The sequence below is a fragment of the Sodiomyces alkalinus genome (assembly GCF_003711515.1).
Source record: "Sodiomyces alkalinus F11 unplaced genomic scaffold SODALscaffold_2, whole genome shotgun sequence".
NCBI lineage: Eukaryota > Fungi > Ascomycota > Sordariomycetes > Glomerellales > Plectosphaerellaceae > Sodiomyces > Sodiomyces alkalinus.
The window spans coordinates 2014533-2042025 of record NW_021167080.1 but is presented as its reverse complement, the minus strand read 5'-3'; the positions used below and the strand labels follow the sequence as shown (position 1 = coordinate 2042025).

Genomic DNA, 27493 nt, shown 5'->3' with positions numbered 1-27493 from the left:
AAATAAGCGCTATTTCCCAGAATAAATACCCTTTACGCACTCTAGGCAGGGAGAGTCGAACGGAACCGGCATAAAATCATCGGCGGTATCTTTATTATTATTATTTCTACTGCCCTTAGCAGTCTTTTAAGGAGTTAGCCTAGAATAGAGCAGGGATATCGTAGACTAACACGCTGGAATAACTTACAGAAGCACCCTTCTTAGTGCTGGCCTTACCCTTATTCTTCTTCACACTATTAGCCGAAGCCTTCTTAGCGGCGGCGGCACGGGTAACGGCAGATAGAGTTGGAGGGGCCTAAAACGAAGCTACCAGTTAGCACGCGCCACTAAAAATAAAGCTCCGATACTTACTATATTGCTGTTGTTGTTGTTTTTATTGCTGTTGATAGAAAAATTCGGAAAATTTGGATTAAAAATCGTTAAAATCCTTAAAAACAACGGAACGAGGGTTATAAGAGGGAAGATCCAAAAGCTCTAAAACGCCGGCATAACGCCTTTAATTTATCTAGGGAAGGCCCTACTATCACCTATTTACTACTACTATTAATAGCACTTTTCCTTTATTATTTACTACTTTATTATTATTCTTTGCTGTTTTACAGCTTTTAGTCCTGCCTTTCAACTCGATATCAAGGGTATCACACGACCCTTTAAGGGTATTTTTGTCGCACGTCAAAAGGCAATTGAATGATTAACTTAGTAGAGTAGAAATCTCGTGTGTGTGTGTATTATGTCCAGTTATATCTGGGAGAGTCTCTTATACCCTTAATTTGGGTGGTGAAGACTCTGTTATGGGTACTAAGTTATTTAGATCCTATTTGGTCTTTTCCGGTATCCGCCCCTGTTATATCCGAAGCCCTTTATTATAGCGTGGATCCCCGCTGGATCTCCTATAGACTATATCGTGGTCCGTATGCCTATGCAATACACCCCCTTAGTTAAGGTGGGTCTTCTTAGGTCAACTGACTAATCAGAGGCTTCGGTTTAAACTAAACGCTCTTAACTTTTCTATCGTAAAATCAATAGTTAAGGGAAAACGCCCTCGTAAAAGGGATCTAAATCCGCCCTATTTAACTATTTAATTTAATTCTATCTTAATTAGTTCCTCGATCCTGATTAGCCGGATCTAATTAATTAGATCTATATCTATCGGATCTGCTATGCCCTCGTGGGCCTTTGTTACGGCCGCTTTAGCGCGTTTAATCTCTTCGTGTAGTCGTTTAGACTACTTAATACGATTCTTTTAATTAGTTAAATTAAGCTATTACTATAGTCTTTTAATCCCCGCTTCCGGTAGTACCTTCGTTAATCCGTCCGCGATTATCTCCTTTATATTAATGTACGTAACCTCAAAGAGACTTTATTATACTAACTGGAGCGTCTACTGGTTATGTATATCGATGTGCCATAGCCTTATCCGCAAGCGTTATGCCTTTTTATTAACGAGGTTAATAGTCTATTAATTATCGTAGTATAGCTATAGCTATTATTAGTCTAGCCGAAGCTCTAAATGCCTTAATATCCGGCTAACGAATAACGTCTTTTTAGCGGCCTCTATAAGAGTGAGTAGTTCCGATTCTGTTAACGATGTCGTGACAATCGGTTATTTACCCGCTTTCTAGTTAATAGTGCCGTCGAAGAGCTTTATCGTATATTCTTACGAACTTTTACGGTCTGGATTATCCCTAAAGGACGCGTCGTTTACTATTAGGAAGAGCCTATCCCCGCCGAATTCTAGGTAGTGGTGTCTTATATAGTATAGGAATAGTAGTATTTATTAAGCCCTCTTAAGATACTTAGAGGAGGGGTTAACGTTATATTAGGAAAGCTTTAAATAGGCGAACGCAATATCGGGTCTTATTACGATAGCGGCGTATAGGATAGAACCGATTATACCCTAATACTAACGGACCTCGGGAATCGACGCGCGTATACTATTACGGGGTATTAGCGGCTCTATCGTTAATAACGGGACTTTTAGTGGTTTTTAGCAGAGTATATCTGCGCAGTATTTAACCGCGATCTTCTCCACGTAGGAGGATTATAATAACTATAACCTTCGGGTGGCTCTATCCCTTAGGACCTTAATTCCCAGGAATTAACGGATTTCTTCGCCTCCTAATAACCTGTAGCTTCGCTTAAGGGCGGCCTCGAGGTTATCGGCGTCCGCCTTACGATCTCTATAGTAGATAAGTCCGATATCGTCGACGTAGAAGAATAGGATTAAACCGTCGCGGAGTATAATATAGGGGTTATTAGGTATAGCCGTGAATCCTATCCTCTATAGCGTGCCGCTAATTCCTCTTATTATAGTAGTGGCGATACCCTTAAGCCGAAGAGGGCTTTCCGTAGTAGTAGGACCTTACCTAGTACTTCGTAGCCTTACGGTATCTTTATAAACACCTTTTTCTTAAGGCTAGCGTTAACGAACGCGTTAATAGCGTTAAACTGCCTTATCTCTAGGTTAAACCGGGCGGCGATCGCTATTGGTATACGGAAGAACTATAAGGCTAGCGTTATAGTGTAGTTATCTTTAGTCTTTAACCGTTTTTATTAATCCCCTTGGACTATAAGGCGTGCCTTATACTTAAGGAGGGTGCCCTCCTTATTAAATTTATAGGTGTATACCTATCTATAGACGAGGACTTATTACTTATTAGCCTAATCACCATCTACCTCCTACTAGCAGCCTATCTATCGGTGCCCTTTAAGGTATTCCCCCTTAGCCTATAACTACCACTCCCGTATATTAGGTGTAGAATATAAGAAAGACTTAGGAGGTACCAGGATATAGTAGTGGACTACGCAGTGGACTACCGGCTGACTAATAAGTGGATATTTATTATATAAGACGGGGAGCTGGACTATTCTAGAAGGAAGGGTTTAGCGATTATCTCTCCTCTACACTACTACCTACCTTTAAGATACTCTTCCTATTAACTACCAGTTAAACTATAGTTAGCCTCCCCTTATATAAGATTACGATCCTTATCTATTACTCCCTATTACCCTCTAGTCCTTATCCCTTCGGGGTAGACCTATATCTCCTTCTTAATAAGATAATCGCTATAAAAGCGGATAGCGACCGTTAGGCAGGATTCGGTATATCCAGGACCTAATAGTTAAATAACGATCGGCCACTAGAGGCTTAGTCCGAGAATAGTATTCGTATTTATATTAGTAATTCTTAGCCTAATTAAGTATCTTCGTCGTTAGCGGCCGAATAGCTAACTAACTATAACCCTGCCACTAATAGCACTACTCGGCTATAGATAATCAGCAGTATAAACAGTGTTATTAGTCTTTAACCCGAGTTTTAATTAAAATTTCCTCCCAGCCCTATAATCTCGGAGAACACCCCAATTCTACCTTATATATTTAATGCTATAGATATAGATATAGATTAACCGTAGACTAGCTTAAGGTCTTATAAGACCACGATAGGTATTAACCTAAATCAGCTACACACGGGAAGATAATAAGATTCAGAGAATCGTTTACTTTGATTTTATATTCCCGACCCTAATTACTAGTTAAACCGTAGTTACTTAGCCTTAGAGAGCTATAAGATCTATTAGCTAAAGAGAATATATAGCTTAAATAAGAGAGATAAGAATAGCAGGCTCGTAAATAAGAGCGCTAGCGTTAACGATAGCTATACGATTAGTTAAAGAATATTCGGTAATAACGTGCCGATAATATAGCCGCTGCTTAATAGTAGACGAATAATACCGATAATTTTAGTTAGATAACTATATATTTATATCCCCTACCCCTGACTCCTAGTAACTTAGCTATACCCCCGCCTAATATGCCTATAGTATCTAGTTAGGCTTTATAGTCCTACTAACCTATTTAAAATTATTAACTTATTCCCGTCTAAATAGCCGCTACTCTATAGCCGACTACTTTAGAGAACCCTGCTTTTTTAAAACTTAATATACTAAATCTCTATTTTTCCGCTACTTCGTAGGCTTAATATAAATCTTTTATTATATAGATATAGTAGATTCGTATTATTAACTCTACTCTTAACGATAACACTAACCGTATTACTTTTACTATATAGTGCCTTGTACCCTCCTTATAATAGGATTATAACTTAAAAGCCGACCGATAGTAGCTTAACGGTAAGCTATCTTAGGACGAATTTTTAGCTTAGCTCCGCGATTAGATACTAGATAGTAATACTCGAGTTTTACGGGCGGTCTAACGTATATTCTATAAGGACTTATGGTAGGGTCCCCGTTAATCCTACGATAATTTTAAAGCTAAGTGGCGATTACTTAAATCCGAGCTCCCTATTCCCCTGCCGGAGATTATTAGTATTACTTCTATAATTACGAAATTACGAGATAATTTACACCCTTAGATTATACTAGGCGGCTTACCTATAACGTATTGTAAATTAGATTAACAGGCTAGATAGGCCGAATTAGTTCTTACTAAAAGTAGTAAATACGTAGTTAACTATTAGTTACGTAATAATCGTTCTTAACGTTATAGTCGTAATAACGACTTCCGGGGAACTAAGCGTTCCTATAATAACGCCGCTAATATTACTACTACCTAATAGTAAAACACTTAGCCTACTTCCGTACCTCTAATTCATTATCCTATTAATAAGATTACTTATTTTAAATATCGTGCGAAGGGCTATTACGCTAATACTTACCCGTAAAGACGTTCTTTTTTATCTAGCTAATAGCGGACTACTAATAGTCTAACTAAACTTCCTCCTACTATTAGCTTTAACACTATCCCTATCCCTGCCCGTGTTATAGAGTTATATAATAATAACGATTAGGAACTATCCCCGCTATAGCCGAGCATTACTAGCTCCACCGTGGAGGTTAAAGTTAGTCTACGGCGGGGTAAAGAATAGATTAAGACCCTAGCTTTACTTAATAATAGTGCAGAATTTAGTCTAATCGACTATTCTCTTTTAAGAGCTACTAGCGGCTTAGCGGCTAGCCTAGTATAGAATTTCTCCTAGATTTTAGGTGGAGCCGATATTTAGATTCGGACTTACGGCACTACCACTATGCTTTTTAAGGCGACCGATAGTTAGTTAGTTACTAAACTGTAGAAGGAGGAATTTCGAATTATTAATATTAATACGAATATAAAATATAAAATTATTCTAGGCGGTACTTAGCTCCACGCCGTTAACCCTGCTATTAACTAACGGACTAATAAGTGGATCTACCCTTTATCCCCCGATTAGTTTTCTTTTATCTTTACACCGAAGCAGATTTATTCGGCTAAACGTAACGCGCGTTATACTATTATTTTATCTATAAACGAATATCTTTTTTCTCTACCACGGATTAGTAGAGTTATATTATCGGCTACTTAATAGGAGGAGCCTAGTAATTTAACTATTAATTCTAATATTCCTCCCTATTTACGTAATATTCCTACTATTTATTATAAGTTTAAAGATATTTTTAATATTAATCGAGTAGCGTTACTTCCTAGTTACTAATAATAGGATTATGCTATTTAACTAAAGGATAATAAGTGCCCACTATTTAGACTAATTTACTCTTTATCTAATACTAAGCTATAAGTCCTCCGCGAATATCTTACTAATACTTTAGGTAATTAGTGGATATAACTCTTTAGCAGTCTAGCTACCGCCCCTGTCTTATTAATTCTAAAGGAAAATAGTAAGTTACGTCTATATATCGACTACCGCGCCCTTAATAAGATTACTAGGAAGGACCGTAATCCCCTACCGTTAATTAGCGAGATACTCGACCGTTTAATTAGATTAAAAATCTATAGTAAATTAGACCTTAAGCATACTTATTATCGACTTCGAATTAAGGAAGGTGACGAATAGAAAACGGCTTTTCGCACGAAATATAGTTACTTCGAATACCTTATTATGCCTTTTAGACTGACTAATACCCCCGCTACGTTTTAACGGTATATTAACCAGGCACTCTCCGGTCTTATTAACATTATTTATATCGTTTATTTAGATAATATTCTTATCTATAGTCGTTCCCTTACTAAGCACCGGCGGTATATTAAGTAGGTTCTATATAGATTACGTAAATAGGACTTATGCATAAACGCTGAAAAATATAAATTTGAAATTAATAAAGTAGACTTCCTAGGGTTCCGCTATAGCCTAGCGGGTATTAAGATAGACCCCGATCGTGTGGACGCGATTATTAATTAGCCACGGCCTATAACTATTCGTGGAATTTAAGTCTTTTTACGATTTACGGGGTTTTGCCAGCGTTTTTTTATAACTACTATAAAATTATACGACTATTCACGGATTAATTACGGATCGGCGGCTATATACTAGCCGAACTACTAGAAGATTTTTATTATACTTTTAAATAACTTAAGGATACTTTTCTTTCTGTACCCGTTTTACGGTATTTTAACCCCTTATTACTAACACGCCTTAAAACTAATACTTCTAATTTTACTATTAGTGCTATCTTAAGTTAACTAAAGGACCGCGTCTAGCGTCTAGTTACTTTCCTTTCACGTAAGCTTAAAGGCGCTAAATTAAAGTATACTACTCCGGATACCGAGCTTATAGCTATTATAGAGGCGTATTACTATTAGCGTTACTACTTACTCTATAGCGCCTTTACTATTAACGTCCTAACGGACTACCTTAATTATTAGACACTGCTAGATAAACCTAAGCTTAGTAGTAAATATATACGCTAGCTTAACGAATTAGGCACTTATAATATTCGTATTATTCACTAACCAGGTAATAAGAATTCTGCCGATAGTCTCTCACGAAATCCTCTTTATATTCCTACTTCTAATAAACGTCTTATTACTACTTAGGAGGTACTAGATAATTTTATATCTAAATTTCGAGTAATCCCCGCCCGAGTACCGGATAAATAATAGCTACCTAATATTCTCCACGATATTCACTAAGCTTAATAAGAGGATAACTTTCTTATTTCCGGTAGATAGTTAATAGCTAATTAGCAGGAGCCTGGCTTATAGACCCGTGGTACCGATAGTCTTATTCGTTTCCGTAGTAAGGTCTATATCCCTTAATCTTCCGAACTTTAATTAATAATCCTTTAACTACACTATAACGACTTAACCGTAGATTATTAAGGTATTATAAAGATATTAAAACGAATTTAATAATCTTTTTAGTAGCCCGGATTATTAACGGATATCCGCTAATAGGTACCTAGCTACCCCTTTTACTAACGCACTAAATCTCGCACTTATACTCCTTATAACGAACTAGCCCTATTATCTATTCTAATCTAACTATTCCAGTAAATTTCTATAGACTTTATTACCGGCCTACTACCTATTAAGTGGCCGGGGAGTAAATAAAAGGACGCCGTTCTTATAGTAATCTGCAGACTAATTAAATATTCCCTTTTTATTCCTACCTCTAGTAAGCTTATAGCTAAGGGATTAACGACTACCTTATAGCACTACGTTTTTAAGATATATAGTTTGCCCGACGGTATTATTTCCGACCGTGGAAGTCTTTTTATAAGTGCTTTTTAGCGCACGCTATACGGCTTACTATAAGTTAAACGCCGCCTTTCTACTACGTACTACCCGCAGACCGATAGTTAAACCGAACGTAATAATTAAATTCTCGAGTATTACCTTCGCTCCTACGCTATATAATAATAAGATAATTAGGTTAACGTTTTAGACCTTACCGAATTTATATATAACACGTCTTAGTATTCTGCTACTCGTTATTTACCCGTTAAAGCCCTAATAGGTTATAATCCGTGTAGCCCCTATACTCCTATACTATAAGTTAAACGGCCCTCTACGTTAGTAAAAAAGAGGGTAAAATAACTTTCTCTTAACTATACCTTAATTTATAAGTAACTATTACTTAGTAATTAGGTAATAGCCGATTATTATAACCGTAAACGTATACTAAAAGAGTTTTATTTACATGATAAGGTTTTAGTATCTACTAAAAATATAAGAATTACGCGCCCGAGTCGAAAATTATTATATAAATATATCGGGCCTTTCGAGATTATTAAGGTGATAGGTGATTACCGGTTAGCTTATAAGGTTAACCTTTCTAAGTATCTTCGGATTTATAACGTTTTCCCTATTAGTTTACTCGAGCCTTTTAACTAAGATAGCCGCGGAGCGCCGGCTAAATCGCTATTAGATATTAAAGGGGAAAAGGAGAACAAGTTTAAGGTTAAAAGGATTTTAGGTATACGCTAGAACCCTAAACGCCGCTACCGTGAATTCCTTATTAAGTGAGAAGATTATCCTATAGAGGAAAATACTTAGGAACCTAAGTTATATCTTTATAAAGATTTAGTTATAGAGTACCTCTCTAATCAGGTAACCGCTAATTTATGGTTATTAGCGGTGCAGTAATACTACTATTTCACTAAATTAACTATGCTTCTTTATATTACTATTATATAGCTGATAATTTCCAGCCGCCTATTTACGGACTTTATACTAAAGGAAAAATATATATAACCGCTATATCCTAGTTATTTCCTTATTAGTTAATAGTCTAAACCTAAACGCTAATCTCCTATTAGATAGCAGATATTCGTACGCTATCTATACTTTTTTAGTTCCGGTCTAAACCCGGTACTTTTTATTAGTCTAAACCTAACAAACCCGATTCTAACTAACTAAGGGTCATCTCTTAATCGACGATATTATCGAAGTTATAATACCTACTCTTATAATAACTAATTAGTAATAGGTTATAAGTTAGGAATATAAGGGGAATTATATACCTATTGGTTATTAGTGGGGACTCCTTTATTATCCTCCTTATCTATAATATCGCTATAGCTATTATTTATAGGAGGAGGGGGGGAGTATAGATACTAGAGTAATAATAGTGGTCCCACTATTAGCGACGGCCTAACTGCTTAATTCCTTTAGTTAATTCCTAAATTCCTATATAATTATTAGCCTGCTATTTATAAGCTGACTAATAGTTAACCTATAATAATTTCGTCGGTTAGGGATTTCTGCCTATCACGAAGTAACCTAACGAAAGATACTTAGGCGCTAGAATACTTAGTTCGTTTTTCTTATAGCACTAATAATAATCGTAGTATATTAGTAACCGCTACGCTACTACTAGCCTGCCGCTCGGCTATAATTAACTACCGCTAAACTTACTCTTGGCGCTCTTCCTCTAACTCGGTAGCAGGACGCTTTTAACCTAATAGCTATATCTTCTTATAGTTTAATACACGCTTAGCTAGGCGCTATAAATACTATAACTCACTCTATTCTATTGTTAGACACTATCACTTAATAGTTAACCCGCGGGTATATACCTTTAAGCTTTTATCTGCCTTATATTAATATTATTTAATTATATCACGTAGACGTATAATTTTATCCAACTATATATATAGTATCTAAAATTAATTAGTAGTGGAATAGCTACAGACTAACTAATATATCTTTATAGAGGGCTTTAATCCCTGTCCTATATAATATATATATTTAAGCGAGGCTGCTATTATACTAAGTTAGCAGCTAATTAACTATTACCCCTTATTCGACTATTTTACTTATGATCTCTATAACTGCATAAGGGGCTTTAACTACTACTAGGGTGCCACTTTATTATTCGACTAATACACCGTACGCACGGAACCGGAAACGGATTATATCCCTATTCTGCGGGAGGATATAAAGTATACACCCGAGAAGTACTAGCTAGTCCACTATTACCTAACTCTATCGTTCTATTATTTCTAGCCGTGGAACTATTATTCGAATTACCGGCACTGTTTTTATTTTTATTACTAACTTTATTATTAGTCTACTACTAACTACTACCTACTTCTCCACTAATTAGACTTATAAGCGCCGACGTATGATTATTCTTAGTATCCGTACCCTAGTTACTAAACGCCTTACCGCTAACCCCTATTAAACGTCGGCGGTACCACTTTTCTTAGGACGAGGTTTTTTCGGAGTCTTTACCGCACCGCTACCACGTCTACCCTTAGGAGGTATAGTTATCCTATAGCTAATTAGCTATTACCTATATTCCTACTATAACTCTAGACGTACTTATAACGCTTAGTAAATTTTTACCTAACTATAATAACTATAAATCTTCTTTATTAATCTATTCAATATTAGTTTCTATCTAACTGCTATCTAGCTATTACTCTCCTTCGAACTTAGATTCTAACGGAAGAACAGACCTATATATACTAAAAAGAAATAGCGAAAGTATACTAAAAAAAAACCATATACACGTTAGCCACCCGTTACCCCTCTACTAGACTGCCCCTCCTCTGCTTTAGTTCTAGCACGGTAATACTGCCTATAGCCTCCTTAAAGGAGGAATAGGGGGGGTACTTATAACCTCCTTCGGCAACCTAAAGAGGGAAAAAGAAGAAGAAAAGAAAAAAAGGCCTATAGCGGAAAAGATCCTCTATATAATAGTAAGGCCCTATTTATCGTGCCTGCTATGTTACTATTCACGTATGAAGGGGCAGGCACGCCTTTATTACCGGTGACGTACTTCTCTATTCACGGAATAAATAATACGAACGCGTTTAATAAACGGGGAGATATTAGCTATTTAATAATACTGCTACTATCTAATAGTGGGTAAATAGCTGCTTTAAACTTTTATTTTATACCTGTTATTATATAAGGATATATCTCTTATAGACTTATTTTTTATAATTAACCTTTATAAACCACTGTCTAATTAACGGTTAGCTACCTATAGTAGTTCTTTCCACGCCCTTATATATACCTAAAATAGCATACTTCGTAAGGAATTTTCTCTTTATTCTCTTCCCCTAAAAATATCCTTTAGTATTACTATTTAAGGTTAGGATATATTTTAAGCTTTTAGCTCCACCGTTACTTAACGGTGGATTACCTACGGCTTTATTTTCTGTGAGCTCCGACCCACGTATCACCGATAGTACTATTAACCCACTCGCCTTACCCGATAATTATTACCTACCCTACAGACGCTCCGTAACTACCTATAGCCTAAGAATAGGCCTTATTCCAAGAAGGGGCAGCCTATTAGGTATAGGATATAAGGAAGACTTAGGAGGTACTAGGATATAGTAGTGGACTATGTAGTGGACTACCAGCTAACTGATAAGTGGATATTTATTATATAAGACGGGGAGCTAGACTATTCTAGAAGAAAGGGGTTAGCGATTATCTCTCCTCTACACTACCACCTACCTTTAAGATACTCTTCCTATTAACTACCAGTTAACCTATAGTTGGCCTCCCCTTATATAAGACTACGATCCTTATCTATCACTCCCTATCACCCTTTAGTCCTTGTCCCTTCGGGGTAGACCTATATCTCCTTCTTAACACCGTAACAGATAAAGGCGTATATCGCAGTAGTGGTTTAGTGGAGACGGGAGATCCTCGCGGGTTATATACGATAGCGATAACGGCTAGGAGGTATAAGGGAAATCTATAGCACCGACGTTATTATCGTTAATAGCTTACTTCCTCGTATATATAGGGTTATAAGTCCTGCTAGCGTTAAAGAACGCCTTTTAGGCGTTATCGTTCTAGACCTTCTCGGTCGTGTATATACTTACGATAGTTCTCGTGATAGATAGGCGCGCGGGTAATAGGCGCGCGGGTAATAGGAGTATAGCCGATAGGCACCCCCTAAAGGCATCTATAGCTATCCGTTAGTGGTTATCGTGTTCTTCTACCTTAGCGCCCCTAACCACCGCTAACGCTATAAGGAACGCGCGCGCGGGATCTTTAGGCGATATTAGAGGCGTAGGAAACGGTTTAAACCTCGTAGTAGTAAACCGTAAAGTGTCCGTAGTAATAGCGGTAGCCTCTCCCATAGTAATAGCGGTGGTGTCGGAGTTATAAGGTTTTAAATCTATAGCCTAGTTATTAGGCTATAGATTTAGAACCTCGTCTATAGTAATAGTAGTAGCCTCTCTTATAGTAATAGCGACGGGCTCGCCTTTATCCGTAGCGATAGCGGTAGCGTCGCTTTTACCCGTAGTAATAGCAGTAGTATAGTCTTCTCCTATAGTAATAGCAGTATCCGTAGTAATAGCGGTGCCCGTAGTAATAGCGGTATAGTCTATAGTAATAATAATAGCCTCTTTCGTAGTAATAGCGACGGCCTCGCCTTCGTCCGTAGTAATAGCGGTAGCGTAAGAGTCTTCCGACTCGAGATCTAATACGTCTATAGCTATACCCCTTAATAGCAGCCTATTCGCGGTTATAGTATAGGTAATGCGGATAGATTATAGGCGTTCCCCGATTTCCTTAGCGGAAGCTATAGCTTATAGCGTTTTAATCCTGCCGTTAAATATCTTATCTTCGTTAAAGACCACGTCTTTTATAGTAATAATATCCGTTAGGTATAGTAGCTAAATACGGAAGCTATTCGAGAATTAGTATCCGATATAATAGCCGATCTATACCTTCGGTTCTAGCCTTTATAGGCGGTTCCTTTTAGCTTAGGCATCGCGCGTTTTTATAAAGGCTTTATAGCTATAAGCTTATAGGTGCGTAAGGTTAGGTTAACGGCCGCGTAGGCCTTCGTATAGTGTTTTCTAGTCGTTAATATATTATAGCGTTCTATTATATAGATATATAGTAGTCTTAAAGATCTTAGGCTAAATAGATATAGGTAGATTAGCTCTAATCCTTATCGCCCTCGCCCTTCCCTTAACGATACCTTTAATCCGTTCTATAACGCTATTCTAATCCTATAAATATAATATTAATAGCTAGCCTTCTACTCCCTTAGTAGCGAGGAAAGTAACGACTTCTAGGTGCTAAAATATCTTAGAATCGGCCCGTAGAACGCGTGGCCTAATATCGAATTAGGTCTTAAGTAGGGTAAAAACGTCTTTTAGAGGGTGTAGGATAAAGCCTTAGTCTTTTTTCTATAGGTAGTAATCCTAGATATAACCTATATATATATCTATAACGAATATAATAGACTTATATAGTCTGCCCGCTAACTACTCCGTCTTTTCTAGATCGTGAAAATGAATAGTTAGGGCCTCTCCGGGCTTTAACGGGTAAAGGGATAGTATCCGCCGGATCTATATAGGCATTTACGACTATCTATACGCGTTATAGTCCGTTATACGTGGTCCCTTTATTTTTACCCCCTAAGTGGCGTTGACGATCTTTATAAGAGTATTGGTGCCGTAGTGGCCGAGGCGTTTATACTACTATTATACCGTGGTCTTCTACGGTTACCGCGGTTATCATGATCTTCTATACGGGTTATCGCGGGGGTGCCTTACCGAGACCGCGAACACGATAACGGCTATAGCTTCCGCGCGCTCGATTATATACTAGCCGTGGATATCTAGTAGCTTATAGATAGGCCGGTTATTAGCGGATCTAATAATAGTATTATTTACGGTATCCTGGCAGTAACCTTATAGGCGTAGCTAGCGTTCTAAGATAATATTAGTAACGAATTCCTTATGGTATATAATGTTATAGAGGCGTAGTAGCCTCTTTATACCCGTTAGAGATTATACACGTAGCTTAATATCTCCGTATCCGAGGATAGGAGCCTCGTAAGTACCTACCTAAAGCGTTAATAAATTAACCGTGGGTAGTCTAATAGCCGTAAAACGGCCTTGATTATTAAAGATATAGATTAACGATCCTAAATCTAGGATCGCGTAGTATAATAGCACTCTAGCTTAATTAATAGAAAGGGATACCCCCTATTCTTATTATAATCTTAATAGTATCGTCGTACGATAATACGCTACCCCTTAGGTTAGGTGGGCTCCTAGTCCCGTCGCGGTAACGGACAGGTCTTTATAAACTATAATAGTCGTAGTATTATAGAGTTAATCTTCCTGGACTTTCTCTATCTTATTAGCGGTAGTAGCTATTACTTCCCGCCTCTTCTATATCGCGGTATTCACGCGGCTTTTAAAGCTATAATTACGTATCTTCTTTTCTATAACCTTCGTAATATCTTCCCGGCCGCGCTAGGTATAAGAGCGTATATCCGGCCTTACGTACTAATAGGCGGCGGTAGTATAAGGGTTCTTATATATCTTATAGGGCCTCCTATAACGAGGAGGGATAGCCTTTACAGATATATCGCTACGAGGACGCTTCTTATTATCTTTATTATTAGTAGTATTCTTAGTATCGGGGAGATTCCTAAGGGTATTAAAGGTGCCTCTCCCGACTCTAGGCTTTATAGTAGAAGATTATAGGCTCTTTATATTACTAAGAACCGCCCTTAAAGCCTTTACAAAGTTATTAATCGTTAGCTCGTTTTCCGTAATCTTATCGTAGTTATTAACTAGGTAATTATTACTCTATTCCTAGGTAATAGGTCTAATAGCTTTTAACACGTCTTCTACCTAATAGTCCGCGCTTAATAGCTCTAAAACGCCTATATACTTATAGTGTATTATCGCTATTTTCTAGCTTACTACCCAGACGTCTATATTCTTAGGTATAGCCTTTATAGACGTGGTGTATTATCGGTATAGGACTAAGGCTTCCTTACGGAGGTCTATAGGTATCGGTCCTATATATACATATAGGAGAGTAATCTAAGCCCGCGGGTTATTTACGGTATTATCCTATAGCTAGGCGAGGAGGTTATATAATATAGTGTATACGGTCCTTTCGATATAGAAGCGTACCTTATTAAACTCCTTCTACTACGCGTCGTAGTGTACCTTTTCCTCGCGGTATATACGGCGATCTTATAGGTAGCGTATATACCCGTTTTTAAAGAGGTTATCGATAGATATAGGCGTCCTGGTTATTAGTTCTTTCGTTATAGCCGTAGCCTTCCGGCGAGCCGCTATTTTCTTTTTACCGGCGGCTATAGCCGCTATAGTAGCGGCCGTGGCGGCGGCGTCCGTGGTATCTGTGGCCTTATCGCCCTTTAGCGTAATAGTGGAAGACGGAGTAGCCGTGATAGTAGTGGCCGTGGCCTCCTCCGCGTTAAGGTCCGCGGCGAGGGCTTTATATTTACGAATGTTAGGGGGTATAGGTATAAGGAGGAGATAGGCGTTAGCCTCCTTATCGCTTAGCTTTAGATTAAGGTAGTTATCCTAGTAGGAGGCCGATTTACCGCGTACGGCGCGCTCCTAAACTACCTAATCCTTTTACTTAATAAGGGTAATAGCGGCCGCCTTCTATTTAGCGTTAGATATATTAGAAGATATCTTTACTAGATTATCGTTTATCGGTTAATTAATTAATAGGTAGGTTAATTAATCTTTTAATTACTTTGATTAGGTTGATCGTAGTTATTTAAGAGTGCTTATATAGATATGATTATTTCTTTATAGTAGAATAGGGGTAGCCTTATTAATATCTATCGTTTAGGCGTTATAAACCGGGCTTATAACTATCGCACGTTAAAAGGCACTTAAATAATTAACTCAGTAGAGCAGAAATCTCGTGTATATATATTATATCTAGTTATATCTAGGAGAGTCTCTTATTATCGCACGTTAAAAGGCACTTTAATAATTAACTTAGTAGAGCAGAAATCTTATATATATATATTATATTAAGTTATATCTAGGAGAGTCTTTTATGCCCTTAATTTAGGTAGTGAAGACTCTATTATAGGTACTATATTATTTGGATCCTATCCGGTCTTTTCCGGTATCCACCCTTATTATATCCTAATACCTAAAGTCCCCGATATCCGGAGCCCTTAGTTATAGAGTGGATCCCCCCTGGATCCCCTATAGACTATATCGTGGTCTTGCCTATACGACACTTATGCCCTTAATTTAGGTGGTAAAGACTCTATTATAGGTACTAAGTCATTTAGATTCTATCCGGTCTTTTCCGGTATCCGCCCCTATTATATCCGAAGCCCTTTATTATAGCGTGGATCCCCCCTGGATCCCCTATAGACCACGTCGTGGTCCGTGTGCCTATACGACAATTTTAAGGTTAAAAACAAGGCTAGGTTAAGGTCAGGCTAAGCAATCATTCCGCTAATCACGGCGTAACAATTAGGGGGTATATTATATTCTATCACGTAAGCCATGGTATAGTGCTCTCCTATTAGTTAGAGATGCCCTATTATCCTCGCTTAGAAGGTGGTAGATATATTTAGGATACGTATACCCGCCCCCTTTTTCTTTCTCTTTTATACATAATATAATTATATATTTCCTGAATTAACGCTCCCTGTAAGCACGCTCCCGTTAATTTAATAGTTATGAGCCCGGGAGGAATACGCTAGTGTATTCCTGGAACTTCCCCTGCTAAGACTACCCGTTCGAAACCTAGCCGAGGAGATGCCTTAAATGAGCTTTAGTGCCCTAGAAGTCCGCTTATACGAAATAAGCCGTGTCGATGTAAGTGTGTATCCTTAGCCTTTAAGCACGAAGATCGTCCTTATACAGGCTGGGGGGTGTGTTGAACTATATATACCTTAAGAAGTACCTACATATGAGAGAATTCTCTTTTGGTGTAGTAGTACGTTTTTGAGTGTAACAACGGGTACTGGTATTAACCAACTTGCTTGAACAACCACCGTTCATGATGTGCCACCATCGCCATTTCTCACCTCTAAGCAGAACATGGAACTCCGCAAATAATAAGGGCTCGCTTATTCTTCCTGGAAGATCTCACTTGCGGGCCCTTTCCTCCCCATTCGCATCTCAGTGTCCTTGGGCGTCGGTGACAGCTAGGATGGCTCACCAATCCTCAGCACGCGCCTTTCGAGAACTGCCTGTATCCGACATCGTGGAAGAGGAAGGTGTTCCTGGTTACCGCGCCGACGACTTCTATCCCGTCTCCTTAGGGGAAGTATTGGCCGATCGTTATCGAATCGTCGCCAAGCTTGGTTTTGGCGTCGGTTCTACAGTATGGCTCTGCCGCGATTTGCTGTAAGGCTCTTCTGCATTCACCTAATATCCTGACTTTCTTATCTCTGGCTGCTAATTCTCTTATTACTGCTTTCGACGCCAGTGCCGCAGACACCAGGGCCTTGAAGACCATCAAGGTCTGCACTGCTCAACGCACATCCAAGATGATAGCCCAGGCAGATGCAGAAATTGCTGTTGCTACGTACTTGCAATCTGTCGAGGGGGAACACCCTGGCCGAAACTATATACGACTCCTCGACACGCATTTCGCGGTCCAGAGCCCCCATGGCACGACTCATCAATGTTTGGTTTACCAGCCACTTGGCATGACACTGACCGAGCTACGAGATCTCTTTTCAGACCGAGCTCTGGAAAAGTCTCTTTTCAAAAACACACTTCAGATCGTCCTTTGTGGGCTGGATTTCCTGCACCAGGCTGGAGTTGTTCACACAGGTACTAAGTGATTAGAATACTCCACAAGATGACTTGTGTGCCCGTAACTAACAGTCTAACCCCAATCTCCTTTGTGGAAAGATATTTCTCCCAATAACCTACTTCTTGGTGTCAAAGATGCTTCCACCCTTTTGGAATTAGAACAAGCAGAGCAAAATACTCCGATTCCCCGGAAGGTATTGCCCGATAGATCGATCTATATCTCGCGGCCGATGCCCATTACTCACGGCATGCCGGTGATTTGCGACTTTGGCACAGCTCGAATGGGGGAAAAGCATAGTGGAGATATAATGCCCGAACTCTATCGAGCCCCTGAAGTGATACTGGGCATGGAGTGGGACTGCAAGGTCGATCTTTGGGCCGTTGGTGTCATGGTATGGTCTCCTATCCTCTTCAAGTTCGCTTTACGCCCGGCTTTCTAACATGGTCTCTCTCTTGCTTCGTAGCTATGGGACCTATTTGAGAAGAGCACGCTGTTTGGTGCTCGCGTAAACGGAGTCCTGAGCGACGAAGTCCACCTGGCCGAGATGGTATCTCTTCTGGGACCGCCACCACCAGACTTTATCTCTCGGAGCGAGGCGTGCAAGAAGTATTTCGATTCCGAGGGAAACTGGGTTGCTGCCACCCCCGTTCCCGGACAGTCACTTTTTGAGAGAGAGGTGCAATTGCAAGGAGAGGAGAAGGATGCCTTTGTGCGCTTTGCTAGGAGGATGCTATGTTGGAGGCCGGAAGAACGACCGACTGCGGTCGAGTTGATGGAAGATGACTTTTTCAAGTTCAGATGTAAGTAAGGGCTATGTCCCATGTGAAATTGGAAAGGAAATCTATAAATTACAATGACATGCCGAGTAATCATCAACAGACAACGTCCACAAGTGGCCACTGTTTCTCACCCAAGGTGTCATGTATGGAGATCACATGCACCTTCAACATTCTTTCCTCTTTGAAAGGCTTGCTGACATTTAACGACAAGTGTATTGTAAGTCATAAAGAAAAGTCCGTGTATCTATGGTGACCCCGTCATGCTGGAAATGATCGTAACAAATCGTGAGGTCTCGGATATCTATCATGTCCCAATATCTGTACACAATACGAGGGCTTGGTTATCGCCTGCAATGCTCAGAAGCCCACAACAGTAATGTCTACATGTATGTCCTGGATCCCCACCAATGCAAATCAAACGCCGTACTTACGCGTTGCTACCACGATTACGGCGTCCTCTTCCGCCTCCGCCTCCACCTCTGCCTCCGCCTCCGCCTCTACCTCCACCTCCACCCCCGCCACCACCAGGCCGATCCGGAACAACGACCAACCCCCTAACGCCTCGCAAGCCCATCTTCCCAGCCGTGGACTTGCCAATAGGCGGGGTATCAGGGGAGCCGAGGCCCTCGCGCGCGTAAACGTTCGCCTGCCTCACCAACTCCTCCTTATCCCACCGGAGGATCTTGAGGTGGTTGTGGTAGTAGCCGAGCCAAGCCTGGTAGATCCGGGCCGTATCCTGTTCGTCCATCTTCTCGGCGATGGCCAGGACCTCGCCGGCGGACGACAGATCGGGGCCCGGGCGGATGAAGGTGATGTCCTTCAGGTTCCACTTGGGGAAGGCGGCCTCGGCCTGGGCGACGATGAAGATGCCGCGGCCGTCGGCGTTGGCGCGCGCCGTGCGGCCCAGGCGGTGGATGTAGCTCTCCTTGTCGGCGGGCAGGCCGATCTGGATGACGGTGGTGATGCCGGGGAAGTCCATGCCGCGGGCCACGACGTCGGTGGCGACGAGCACGGCCCTGCGCGCGTCGCGGTAGTCGTTTGTGATCTTGGTGCGCTTGTTCTGCGACATGCGGCTGTGCAGGATGGTCACCGGGGGGAGCCCGGGGAGGGCCGAGAGGACGTGGCCGTAAAAGTCGGCCAGGGCGGCGGTCGGGGCGAAGAGGATGGCCTTGAAGTCGGCGTCCCGCGCGGCTTCTTGGCGGACGCAGCTCACCATGGCGGGGGCCACGGACCCGAAGCTGGGCACCTCGACGAGGTACTGGGGGACGCGTTGGTGGATGTTGGCTTCGCCGGCGGGGATGGTGGAGATGAACTTGTAGCCGGGCGAGAGGACGAGGCCGGCGACCTGTTCGACGTGGGGCGCGATGGTGGCGGAGAAGAGCATGCCTTGGCGGTTGGTCTCCTTCTTGTCGGGGAGCTGGTGGACGATGTTCTTTAGGTCTCGCATGAAACCCATGTCGAGCAGGCGATCGGCTTCGTCGAGCACCAGGGAGTCGAGGTGGCGCAGGGCGTAGAGGACGTCCTCGTTCGACATGTGGTCGAGCATGCGGCCCGGGGTGGCGACGAGGATGGCGCAGCCGCCCAGGATCTGCTTCTCCTCGCGGTCCTTGTTCGTGCCGCCGATGGCGATCTGGACGCGGTACTGCGGTAGCCTCTGCAGCAGCTTGGTGGCCTCGGCGGAGATCTGCATGGCCAGCTCGCGCGTGGGCGAGATGACGAGGAGCGAGATGCCGGCGTCGGGGGCGCGCCTTTGGGTGAGCATGGTCTGCAGGGCCGGCAGCAGGAAGGCGAGGGTCTTCCCTGTTCCGGTCTTGGCTTGGACGAGACAGTCGCTTCTCTTGGGCGGCAGGAGCTCATCCAGAGTGGCGGCTTGAACGGGTGTCATGAAGTCGAATTTCATGTCCTCCGTGATGGTCTGTACGAGCAAGGGATGCACAAGATTGCTCCCTGACAGCTCGGCGAAGCTCCTGCTCGCCAGCGGGACCGGCTCGTTGACGGAAAGACGGACAGTCTCATCAGCGATTTCATCAGTAAGTCCCTTTCCCGACTGTTGCGGTGAGGCTGGGGCCGTTGAAGACGCTGAATCTCTGTCTGGCTGGGCATGATGACCATGACCATGGCCATGGCCCTGGCTGGATGGGCCACGTCGGGGCCCACGACCTTTGCCGCGTCGACGGTCAGCGTGGCGCTTTGATTCAGTCATAGAAGACTTGTGATTTGGTTGCGTTCTATATTGGAATCCGTATAAATCACCCTGTGCTGGATACTTTGCGGAAGTAGAGAGGGAAAGAGTCGAGATGTTGAGTTTGAGGAGAGGTGATGATGAACTGAGGTAGGGCCGTAGGAGGCGAGAACAAAGATCTGACGGTTTGTACCCCCTGGCTTTGAGCTTTCAGCTTTCAGGTTGCAATCTGATAAGGGATAAGGGTGGATCTGAAAATTTCGGTACATTGGATCAGTAGCACCTGTTGGCGGCTGGAGATAGCCGGGTATGGAGAAGTCACCTGGCAGTCAGGTGACTGAACAAGTACCAACGACACAAGTGAAAAGTCAAACGGTCAAACTTCCCTCCCTACATCCCTCCCACGGCTTCCCACCATCACAGCTACATCGTAAAGAGCACAGTCCACCTGGTGTCGAACGGACTAGACACTGAAGATTCAGACGAACGACTCTGAATACTCAATGGAAGAATACACGACGGCAAGTTGCAACGCCAACCGTCCGTCAGTGCCATCTCAAATTCTCAACTCTCAGCTCTACGGTCTACCGACAGCTTCCGTCTCAACCCCCTAAGTACTAACATCTAACACCACGCCTTCCACTCGTCCTCATCGCCATTCTCGTCCACCTCCTGCACCTCCTGCACCTCCGGCTCAATGGTGCCACTCTTCGTCAGAATCTTCCTCATCTTCCCCCTGCTCAGGTACGGCGAGTCATCCGCATCCCGGATATAGTACGCCTGATCCGCCGTCACGTCACACTCGGTCTGGCTGAACCCGTTGCCCAAAAAGTCGAACCGGTTGCCCTTGTACCGGACGTGCCAGTCCTCGTGGCGCAGGTGCGCCAGCGCCTCCATATAGTGGAGGCTCGAGCCGGGCCACAGCGCCGACACGCGCCCGTGGACCGTGTGCGCCTTGTACCAGCTGCGGCACCCGGACGCCCAGATGGTGTCGCGCATGAACAGGTCGGTGCGTGCCGCGAACTCCTCGATGGCGTCCGTCCGGGGCGTGAAGCTGTGGATTTTTTCCGTCTGCCAGCGGTCGCACCACCGGAGCATGTAGTCTGCTTGCGCCTCTGCATATCGTTAGTGTCTGGTCTGGTGCCGAAAGAACAGAACAGAAGGAGAAGAGAAGAGAAGAGAAGACTCAACTCACCGATGGCCCCCACAAGAGGCCCACTACCGATGGGGCAGTTCGGCCCAAGGAAGTGCAGGTAGTTGGGTTGATCCGGCGCCGCCAGCCCAAAGTACGAATGCGGCTCCTTGCTCCACGTCTCCTGCAAATTCTGCCCCTTATAACCCAGGATGGGAAACCGCGGCTTGAAAGACACGTCGAAGCCCGTGGCGCAGATCAGTACATCCAACTCATACTCCCTCCCTCCGGCAACGACGCGGCCCTCCTCGGTAATCCTGTCGATCTCCCCGATAATCACCTCCACGTTTTCTGCCTGCAGGGCCTCGAGGTAGTTCACGCCAGGGGTCATGCGGCGGCACCCGAACCCCCAGTCGGGGATCAGCGTCTCCCGAAGCGCCGGGTCCTTGAGCTTGCTTTGCATCTGCTTGGTGACCGCCCTCCTGGTCTGCTCCTGAAGCTTGCTGCCCTCGAGGAACATGGAGAAGATCTTGTTGACGTTGGACTCGGCGTTCTTGCGCCATGCCAGGAGCGTCTCGGGGTGACGTTCGAATTCGGCTTTTTCCTCTTCGGTGTACGTGTGTTGCTCGAACCCGCGAAGGGGCGTAACCCACGTCGAGGACCGAATGAAGTTGACTACCTTGGCCGCGTGTGGCTGGATCGCCGGTAGGATCTGGATACCCGAGGATCTGGACAACGAGTTAACCAACCAGCCCAAGCTGGAAAGAAGAAAGAGGAGTCCTTTCAAACTCCAAAGACAGTTGAGAGGGGGGGATATTCGAAAGACTCACCCGTTCCCAATCAGGCCTACCGTCTTCCCGGTTAGGTTATAGTCGACTTCGTAGTTGGCGCTGTGAAGCAGCTTGCCCTTGAAGTTGCTCAATCCCCGGACATCTGGCCACTTCCAATGATTCAAGATGCCGGACCCGTTGACGAAGATGTCGCAGGTATGTTCCGTCACTTCACCAGAGATCGTGTCCTTCACCTGAATCGCCCACTCTCCCGCGTCCTCCTGCCACTCGGCTCGGACCGCCTCACGATTCACCTGGATGTACTGCCAGAGGTTATACTTGGTGGCGAACTCTTTGAGGTACCCCTTGATCTCCTCGTTACCGGCGTACACCGCCGACCAGTCCCTCTTCGGCTCCCAAGAGAAGGTATATGTGTGCGACGGGACATCACAGGCAACGCTTTCATCCGTGGTCAGCGTATAAACGTAAAAGTTACAACTTGGTAAAGGGACATGGACGCTGCAAGACTTACCCAGGATATCTGTTCTCGTACCAAGTCCCCGAAATATCCGGATTCTTCTCGATCATCTGGAGCGAGAAGTTCTCGAACGACCGCTGCAGCTTGTAGGCAAAGCATAGGCCCGACGCACCCGCGCCGCAGACGAGGACGCGCATGTGCCGCTCCGTGTGGATCGCTTCGCCGAGCTCTTCGTTGCGATAGTAGCCGAGCTCTCCGTTGCGGCGCTTCCTACTCGGTTGTTGGCTCTTCCCCACGGCCATTTTGGCCACTTCGTCGGGAGATGGTCTGACTTCGGTCGTCTCGACATGGACGGCGTGTGGTTTGGTGGGCTCGAAGCTGGTGGGATACCGGCTGTCGAGGGAGGTTCCGTCCGCTGTCATGATTGTTGGAATGGTGTGAACTTTGAAGTATGAGCCTGAGCACAGTGAAGACTTCAACAAAACCACGACTGAAACGGAATGATTTTCTGGGGATGAATGAGTTTGGGAGAAGAGTAACGTGTTCAGGCCTTCAGGCTTCAGGGGGCGGAATGGTGAAAATCGTGTCTGTGCCACAAAGCCACTTCGGATGGCCCGTTGGTAAACAGTGCCTCGACCTATCTTCTCTTGGACCTCTTTGTACTCTTTTGCTTTCAAGTAAGTTCCAAATCGTGCCAAGGTGCGTCAACGATCCCCGCGTTGGCGTGGAATGCCAGCTTGGACACCTTGTGCCGGCCGAGCATGTCGGTGGACATGATACCCGACCATCTTTCTTCGGACTGATTTACCGGTCCTTCCTAGTCACAAGGTTCATCAAGGAGAGAGTCAGCCTAGGTCTCTTGGCGTCGGTAACATTGCCCGAAGGAAGAAAGATACGCCATGAGCAAGGTTGGCTCAGACACGGACATTGATGTCCTGACACCTCGAACGGACATTTTCCCCGCGAAAACCACCAAGAGTCTACTAAATCCACGGTCTGGAGTACGGGGTAATGGGGGCGAACGGCATTGTCCGTCCATGGGACGTCGTTCAAATAAACCGGACTATGTGTAAAGTACGTCTAGACGACTAGACAACCATTCCCATATCAGAACCACGGACATTGGGCAAGATCAACGTGCAAACGCAAACCCAGATCGATCGTTCAAACATGGGCTCCCACCAAACCATGAAGGTAGCTCTGATCACCGGCGGCGTGGCCGGCATGGGTCGAGCCGTGGCCGAAGCCCTCGTGCAAAAGGGGGGCTGGTTCGTCTCCCTCCTCGACCTCAACAAGGAGACCGGAGCGGAAGCGGAGCGCACTCTGGGGGAGAACGTGCAATTCATCGAAGCAGACGTGACCAATTACGACCAGCAAGTCGCCGCTTTCGAAAGGACGGTGAAGAAATTCGGGGGCATCGACTTCGTTTTCGCCAACGCGGGGATTGCGGGCGGGGCGGACTTTTACGGTGCCCCCAAGTCGTGGCCACCCGGGCCGCCTTCGTTCCTGGTTGAAGAGGTGTGTCTGCGGGGCGCCATTCTCACCAGCTACCTTGCCATGCAATATATGAGACGGAATCCGGAACCGGGGGGGGTCATCGTTATGACGGCATCGGGTGAGTTGGACCTGTTCACCCCAAACCGAGACGGGCATCGTTCTGGCATCTGTAAAAGTTTTGTCATTATGGAGGAAACATGCTAATGCTGTACCCAAAAAAAAAGCTGCGGCAATCTATGCGGCGCCCGAGTTGCCCATGTACACGGCGGCCAAACATGGCGTCCTGGGACTCGTGAGGGCCATGAGCGAGAGATTGGGGGGAGAAAACATACGTGTTAACGCCATTCTCCCCGGCGCCATTAGAACGACACTGCATTCCAAAGAGATTTGGGAACAGTTTCCGCAACAAGACTTCACTCCAGTTGAAGAGGTTGTGGCTGCGGTGTTAGGAATGGTGGAAGATGGCAAGGCCAACGGTAGGGCGTTGGAGATTAGCGGTGGAGAGGTATTCGATCGAAAACAGCCGGACTATTGTAATGAGACTATGCGGAGAATCATGCAAGGAAAATCATATTAGAATTTATATTGGCCATGAATGATGAAGCCTTTACTTACAAAGTGGTGAGAAGAGCCGTATGCTGTACACAATGCTAACTAACAACTTCCCGGCCAGTTATGCAGATCTTAATTGAATAGCTAACTTGAGAGACCGCCAACCTGGTCCAGCAAGACAGCCGTTAACTTCGTACCTCTGATACTAAGTTTATATGTCTCAAACAGTTGTGTTGGCGGTTTAGAGGAGTTGTAGTCACTCATAAGTATGTCAAAGCCAATACAGACAGCATGGGTGAAGGAAACATGCAACCATAGAGAAGAGAGCCAGGATATTATTACAATTGACTTGATACTGGATTAAACGTACTACCAAGCGTGCTATGCTTTCAGAAAGCAACTATAAAGTCGGTTTGGGTACTTTAGGTACTCTCAGGACAAAGAGTTTCAAAAGCCATAAATCCAACACATTAAACCATGCATTATACCGTGGGCTGTAACTTAATACCTATGACCTTAGATGCGTAGATAGTTAAGAGGAAGATCAGTGGTACTTGTTCTTCTCTGCCAAAATGTCATTCTCAAGGAAGATCTCAATCTTGGGTGTCATCTTTGGCTCGATATCTTCAAGGAACAGGCACAGAACAACTCCTGTAAGACCGAAAGCCATGGAAACCAAGGCCGCATTTCTATTTCGCATCATGTCAGTTGTGAGAAAAACAAAATTGGCAACACGTCCCAAAGGTTTGGAACAATGGAGACATGGAGTTTTGACATACCGAAGACCATTAGCAGAAGCCCACTTGCTCGCGTCTACCACCGCTTCAATAACAGCAGGCGTAACACCAGGAATGCCAGCGAGAGCCCTAGCACCGCCGCCAGCGGCCGCGACGACTGCCTCCAGGGACGCCTCGGGAAGACCAGCCTCCAAAGCCGCCTTGGGGACGAGCTCGGCGGTCTTGGACGCGAAGCCGTTGGCGATGGCGGTGGAGTAGCAGGCCGAGGCGACGGCGCCTCCCGCGTACCGGGCCGTTCCGGCGAGACCGCCGGAGATGCCCAGCATTTCTTGCGGAACGCCCAGCTGGGTGTAGGTGACGGCGAGGTAGGCTGCCCATCCGTACGATAGCTGGGCCATGGCGACGAAGGAGATCATCATGGCCTTGTTGTGCGGGGTGATCAGGGCGAGGAGACTGCCCCAGATCACCAGGGAGACGACGGAAACGGTCATGGACCACTTCCAGTGGCCTACCTTGCGTCCGAACGCCGTCAGCAGGAAGGCGCCGAAGACCAGAGGGAGGCTGGACGGGAGGGTGAGGAGAAGTTCTTCGGATACGGAGGTATTTTCATTGACGTAGAAGGCGTCTAGTATGATATGAAAAGATCAATTGTTAGCATAATGAGAAGCAGAACATTGCGTTGAATGAGGAAAACTCAGGGGGCCGAAGGGGGGGTAAATCGGACAACTTACTCAACATGGTGGGATAGATGACAGCAACACCATAAAAGTATCCAACAACGACAAAGCTGAGACAGAAGGGAACGGCAAACTCGCGCCCCTTATTGCTGGCAAAGATATCCCTGGGGCACAATGGGAACCTGACGTTACTAAACTGCTCCCAGAGGCCGAATGCGATGATGGTGGCGAAGCCGACGACGAAGCAAACTATGACCTTGATATCATTGGCGGGGAGATAGGATGTGTAAACAATGCCGACGAGGATCAGTACGGCGCCGATGGAGAATAAGACACCGCCAATCCAGTCCATGCCCTTGAGAGCCTCCATCCAGGGGATACCACGAGGGTGCTTGGGGGGGTCTAGACAAATACAACGTCAGTTAGGCGACGTCAAAGGGGAGAAAAGAGAGAGCACAGGTAGACTCACGGTAGAAGATGAAAAGACCGACGAGAGCAAGGGCCTGCATGATAAAGCCAGCCCAATACAAATAGCGCCACCTATCATCATCATGGAGGAGAGTGAACCGCGCAACAATGGGCCCGATAACAATGAAGATATAGACGACAAGGTCCGCAATGACGATGCCGATGTGGCGGTACTTGTTGGCGATCAGCTCCGGTACGGCGATGAGCGCAATGCCGGACATGCCCGACGCGACACCGTTCAGACAAAGGCCGGCGATGAGCATGTTGGTGGACTTGGCGACGGCGCAGATGATGTAGCCGACGGCACCAAAAAGACACGCGGTGAGGAGGAAAGCACGGCGGCCGAAGAGGTCGGAGTTTGCGCCGAAGAGGAGGATGGTGACGGTCGCGGCGGTGGTGATGCATGGGATCACCCAGGCAGAGAGTTCGCTTTGGCCGAAGAGGCCCAGGAGCTGGGCGGAGATGGCAGCGGTGGTTGGCGTGGCCCTGTTGGTTGCGTATCTTGTCAACACTTGGTACAGCTCAAGTCTTTGTTTGTTGCTGGGGGTTTACGACATCGAAACTCTTCAGGCTCGACGACGACTTACCAGAAAGGACCACCAAACGAGAGAGTAAGGAACTGCAAGGCAATGTCAGAATTTAGAAACGCCGTTTTGAATCATTCGGAATCCAGGAATGGAGTTTCTTTAACAACTTACCCCAATGCAAAGCCATGCCTTGGCCGTTGTTCTCTCCTCTGGGTCTGGGTGCAACTCCCGGGCCAGCTCAGACCCGGAAGGAGAAGAGCCCTGGGTTTTCTCGACCATCTGAACATCCACTGCGCTGGGCTCTGAGCTCTTTGTCTCTGACATGTTGGCAAAGACCGGCGTAGAACCGTAATGTTGAAACTGTTGAAGTCGTCTATCGTGGACCGACGTTTCCTTGTAGAGTCT

General features: G+C 44.7%; 5 protein-coding genes across 5 annotated transcripts; 2 read left to right on the top strand and 3 right to left on the bottom strand.

The window, feature by feature from the left end:
- Window positions 1–16561: 16561 nt before the first annotated feature.
- Window positions 16562–18097, top strand: SODALDRAFT_348682 (protein kinase; the record flags this gene model as incomplete). The annotated part of the gene is made up of 4 exons (XM_028613382.1): window positions 16562–16874; window positions 16957–17306; window positions 17388–17680; window positions 17753–18097. Exons 1-4 carry the CDS (start codon window positions 16678–16680, stop codon window positions 18095–18097), a joined length of 1185 nt encoding a protein of 394 aa, XP_028468251.1. The 5' UTR covers window positions 16562–16677.
- Window positions 18098–18262: 165 nt separating this feature from the next.
- SODALDRAFT_330157 (DEAD-domain-containing protein) lies at window positions 18263–20407 on the bottom strand. Its single transcript, XM_028611137.1, has one exon. It carries the CDS (start codon window positions 19966–19968, stop codon window positions 18496–18498), a length of 1473 nt encoding a protein of 490 aa, XP_028468250.1. The 5' UTR covers window positions 19969–20407; the 3' UTR covers window positions 18263–18495.
- Window positions 20408–20874: 467 nt separating this feature from the next.
- Window positions 20875–22932, bottom strand: SODALDRAFT_272135 (FAD/NAD(P)-binding domain-containing protein; the record flags this gene model as incomplete). The annotated part of the gene is made up of 4 exons (XM_028607815.1): window positions 20875–21365; window positions 21446–22110; window positions 22213–22611; window positions 22685–22932. The coding sequence occupies 4 exons, from the start codon at window positions 22930–22932 to the stop codon at window positions 20875–20877; spliced, it is 1803 nt and encodes a 600-aa protein (XP_028468249.1).
- Window positions 22933–23768: 836 nt separating this feature from the next.
- Window positions 23769–24882, top strand: SODALDRAFT_348680 (NAD(P)-binding protein; the record flags this gene model as incomplete). The annotated part of the gene is made up of 3 exons (XM_028613381.1): window positions 23769–24245; window positions 24352–24603; window positions 24854–24882. Exons 1-3 carry the CDS (start codon window positions 23801–23803, stop codon window positions 24880–24882), a joined length of 726 nt encoding a protein of 241 aa, XP_028468248.1. The 5' UTR covers window positions 23769–23800.
- Window positions 24883–25223: 341 nt separating this feature from the next.
- On the bottom strand, window positions 25224–27412 carry SODALDRAFT_338233 (MFS general substrate transporter; the record flags this gene model as incomplete). Its single annotated transcript, XM_028612759.1, has 6 exons — window positions 25224–25368; window positions 25459–26041; window positions 26148–26495; window positions 26563–27047; window positions 27149–27180; window positions 27260–27412. The coding sequence occupies 6 exons, from the start codon at window positions 27410–27412 to the stop codon at window positions 25224–25226; spliced, it is 1746 nt and encodes a 581-aa protein (XP_028468247.1).
- Window positions 27413–27493: the final 81 nt, after the last annotated feature.

What these genes read in the sequence shown, in the direction of transcription:
- SODALDRAFT_330157 (XM_028611137.1), bottom strand. Translation starts at nt 19,968, where the DNA reads ATGAAATTCGACTTCATGACACCCGTTCAAGCCGCCACTCTGGATGAG.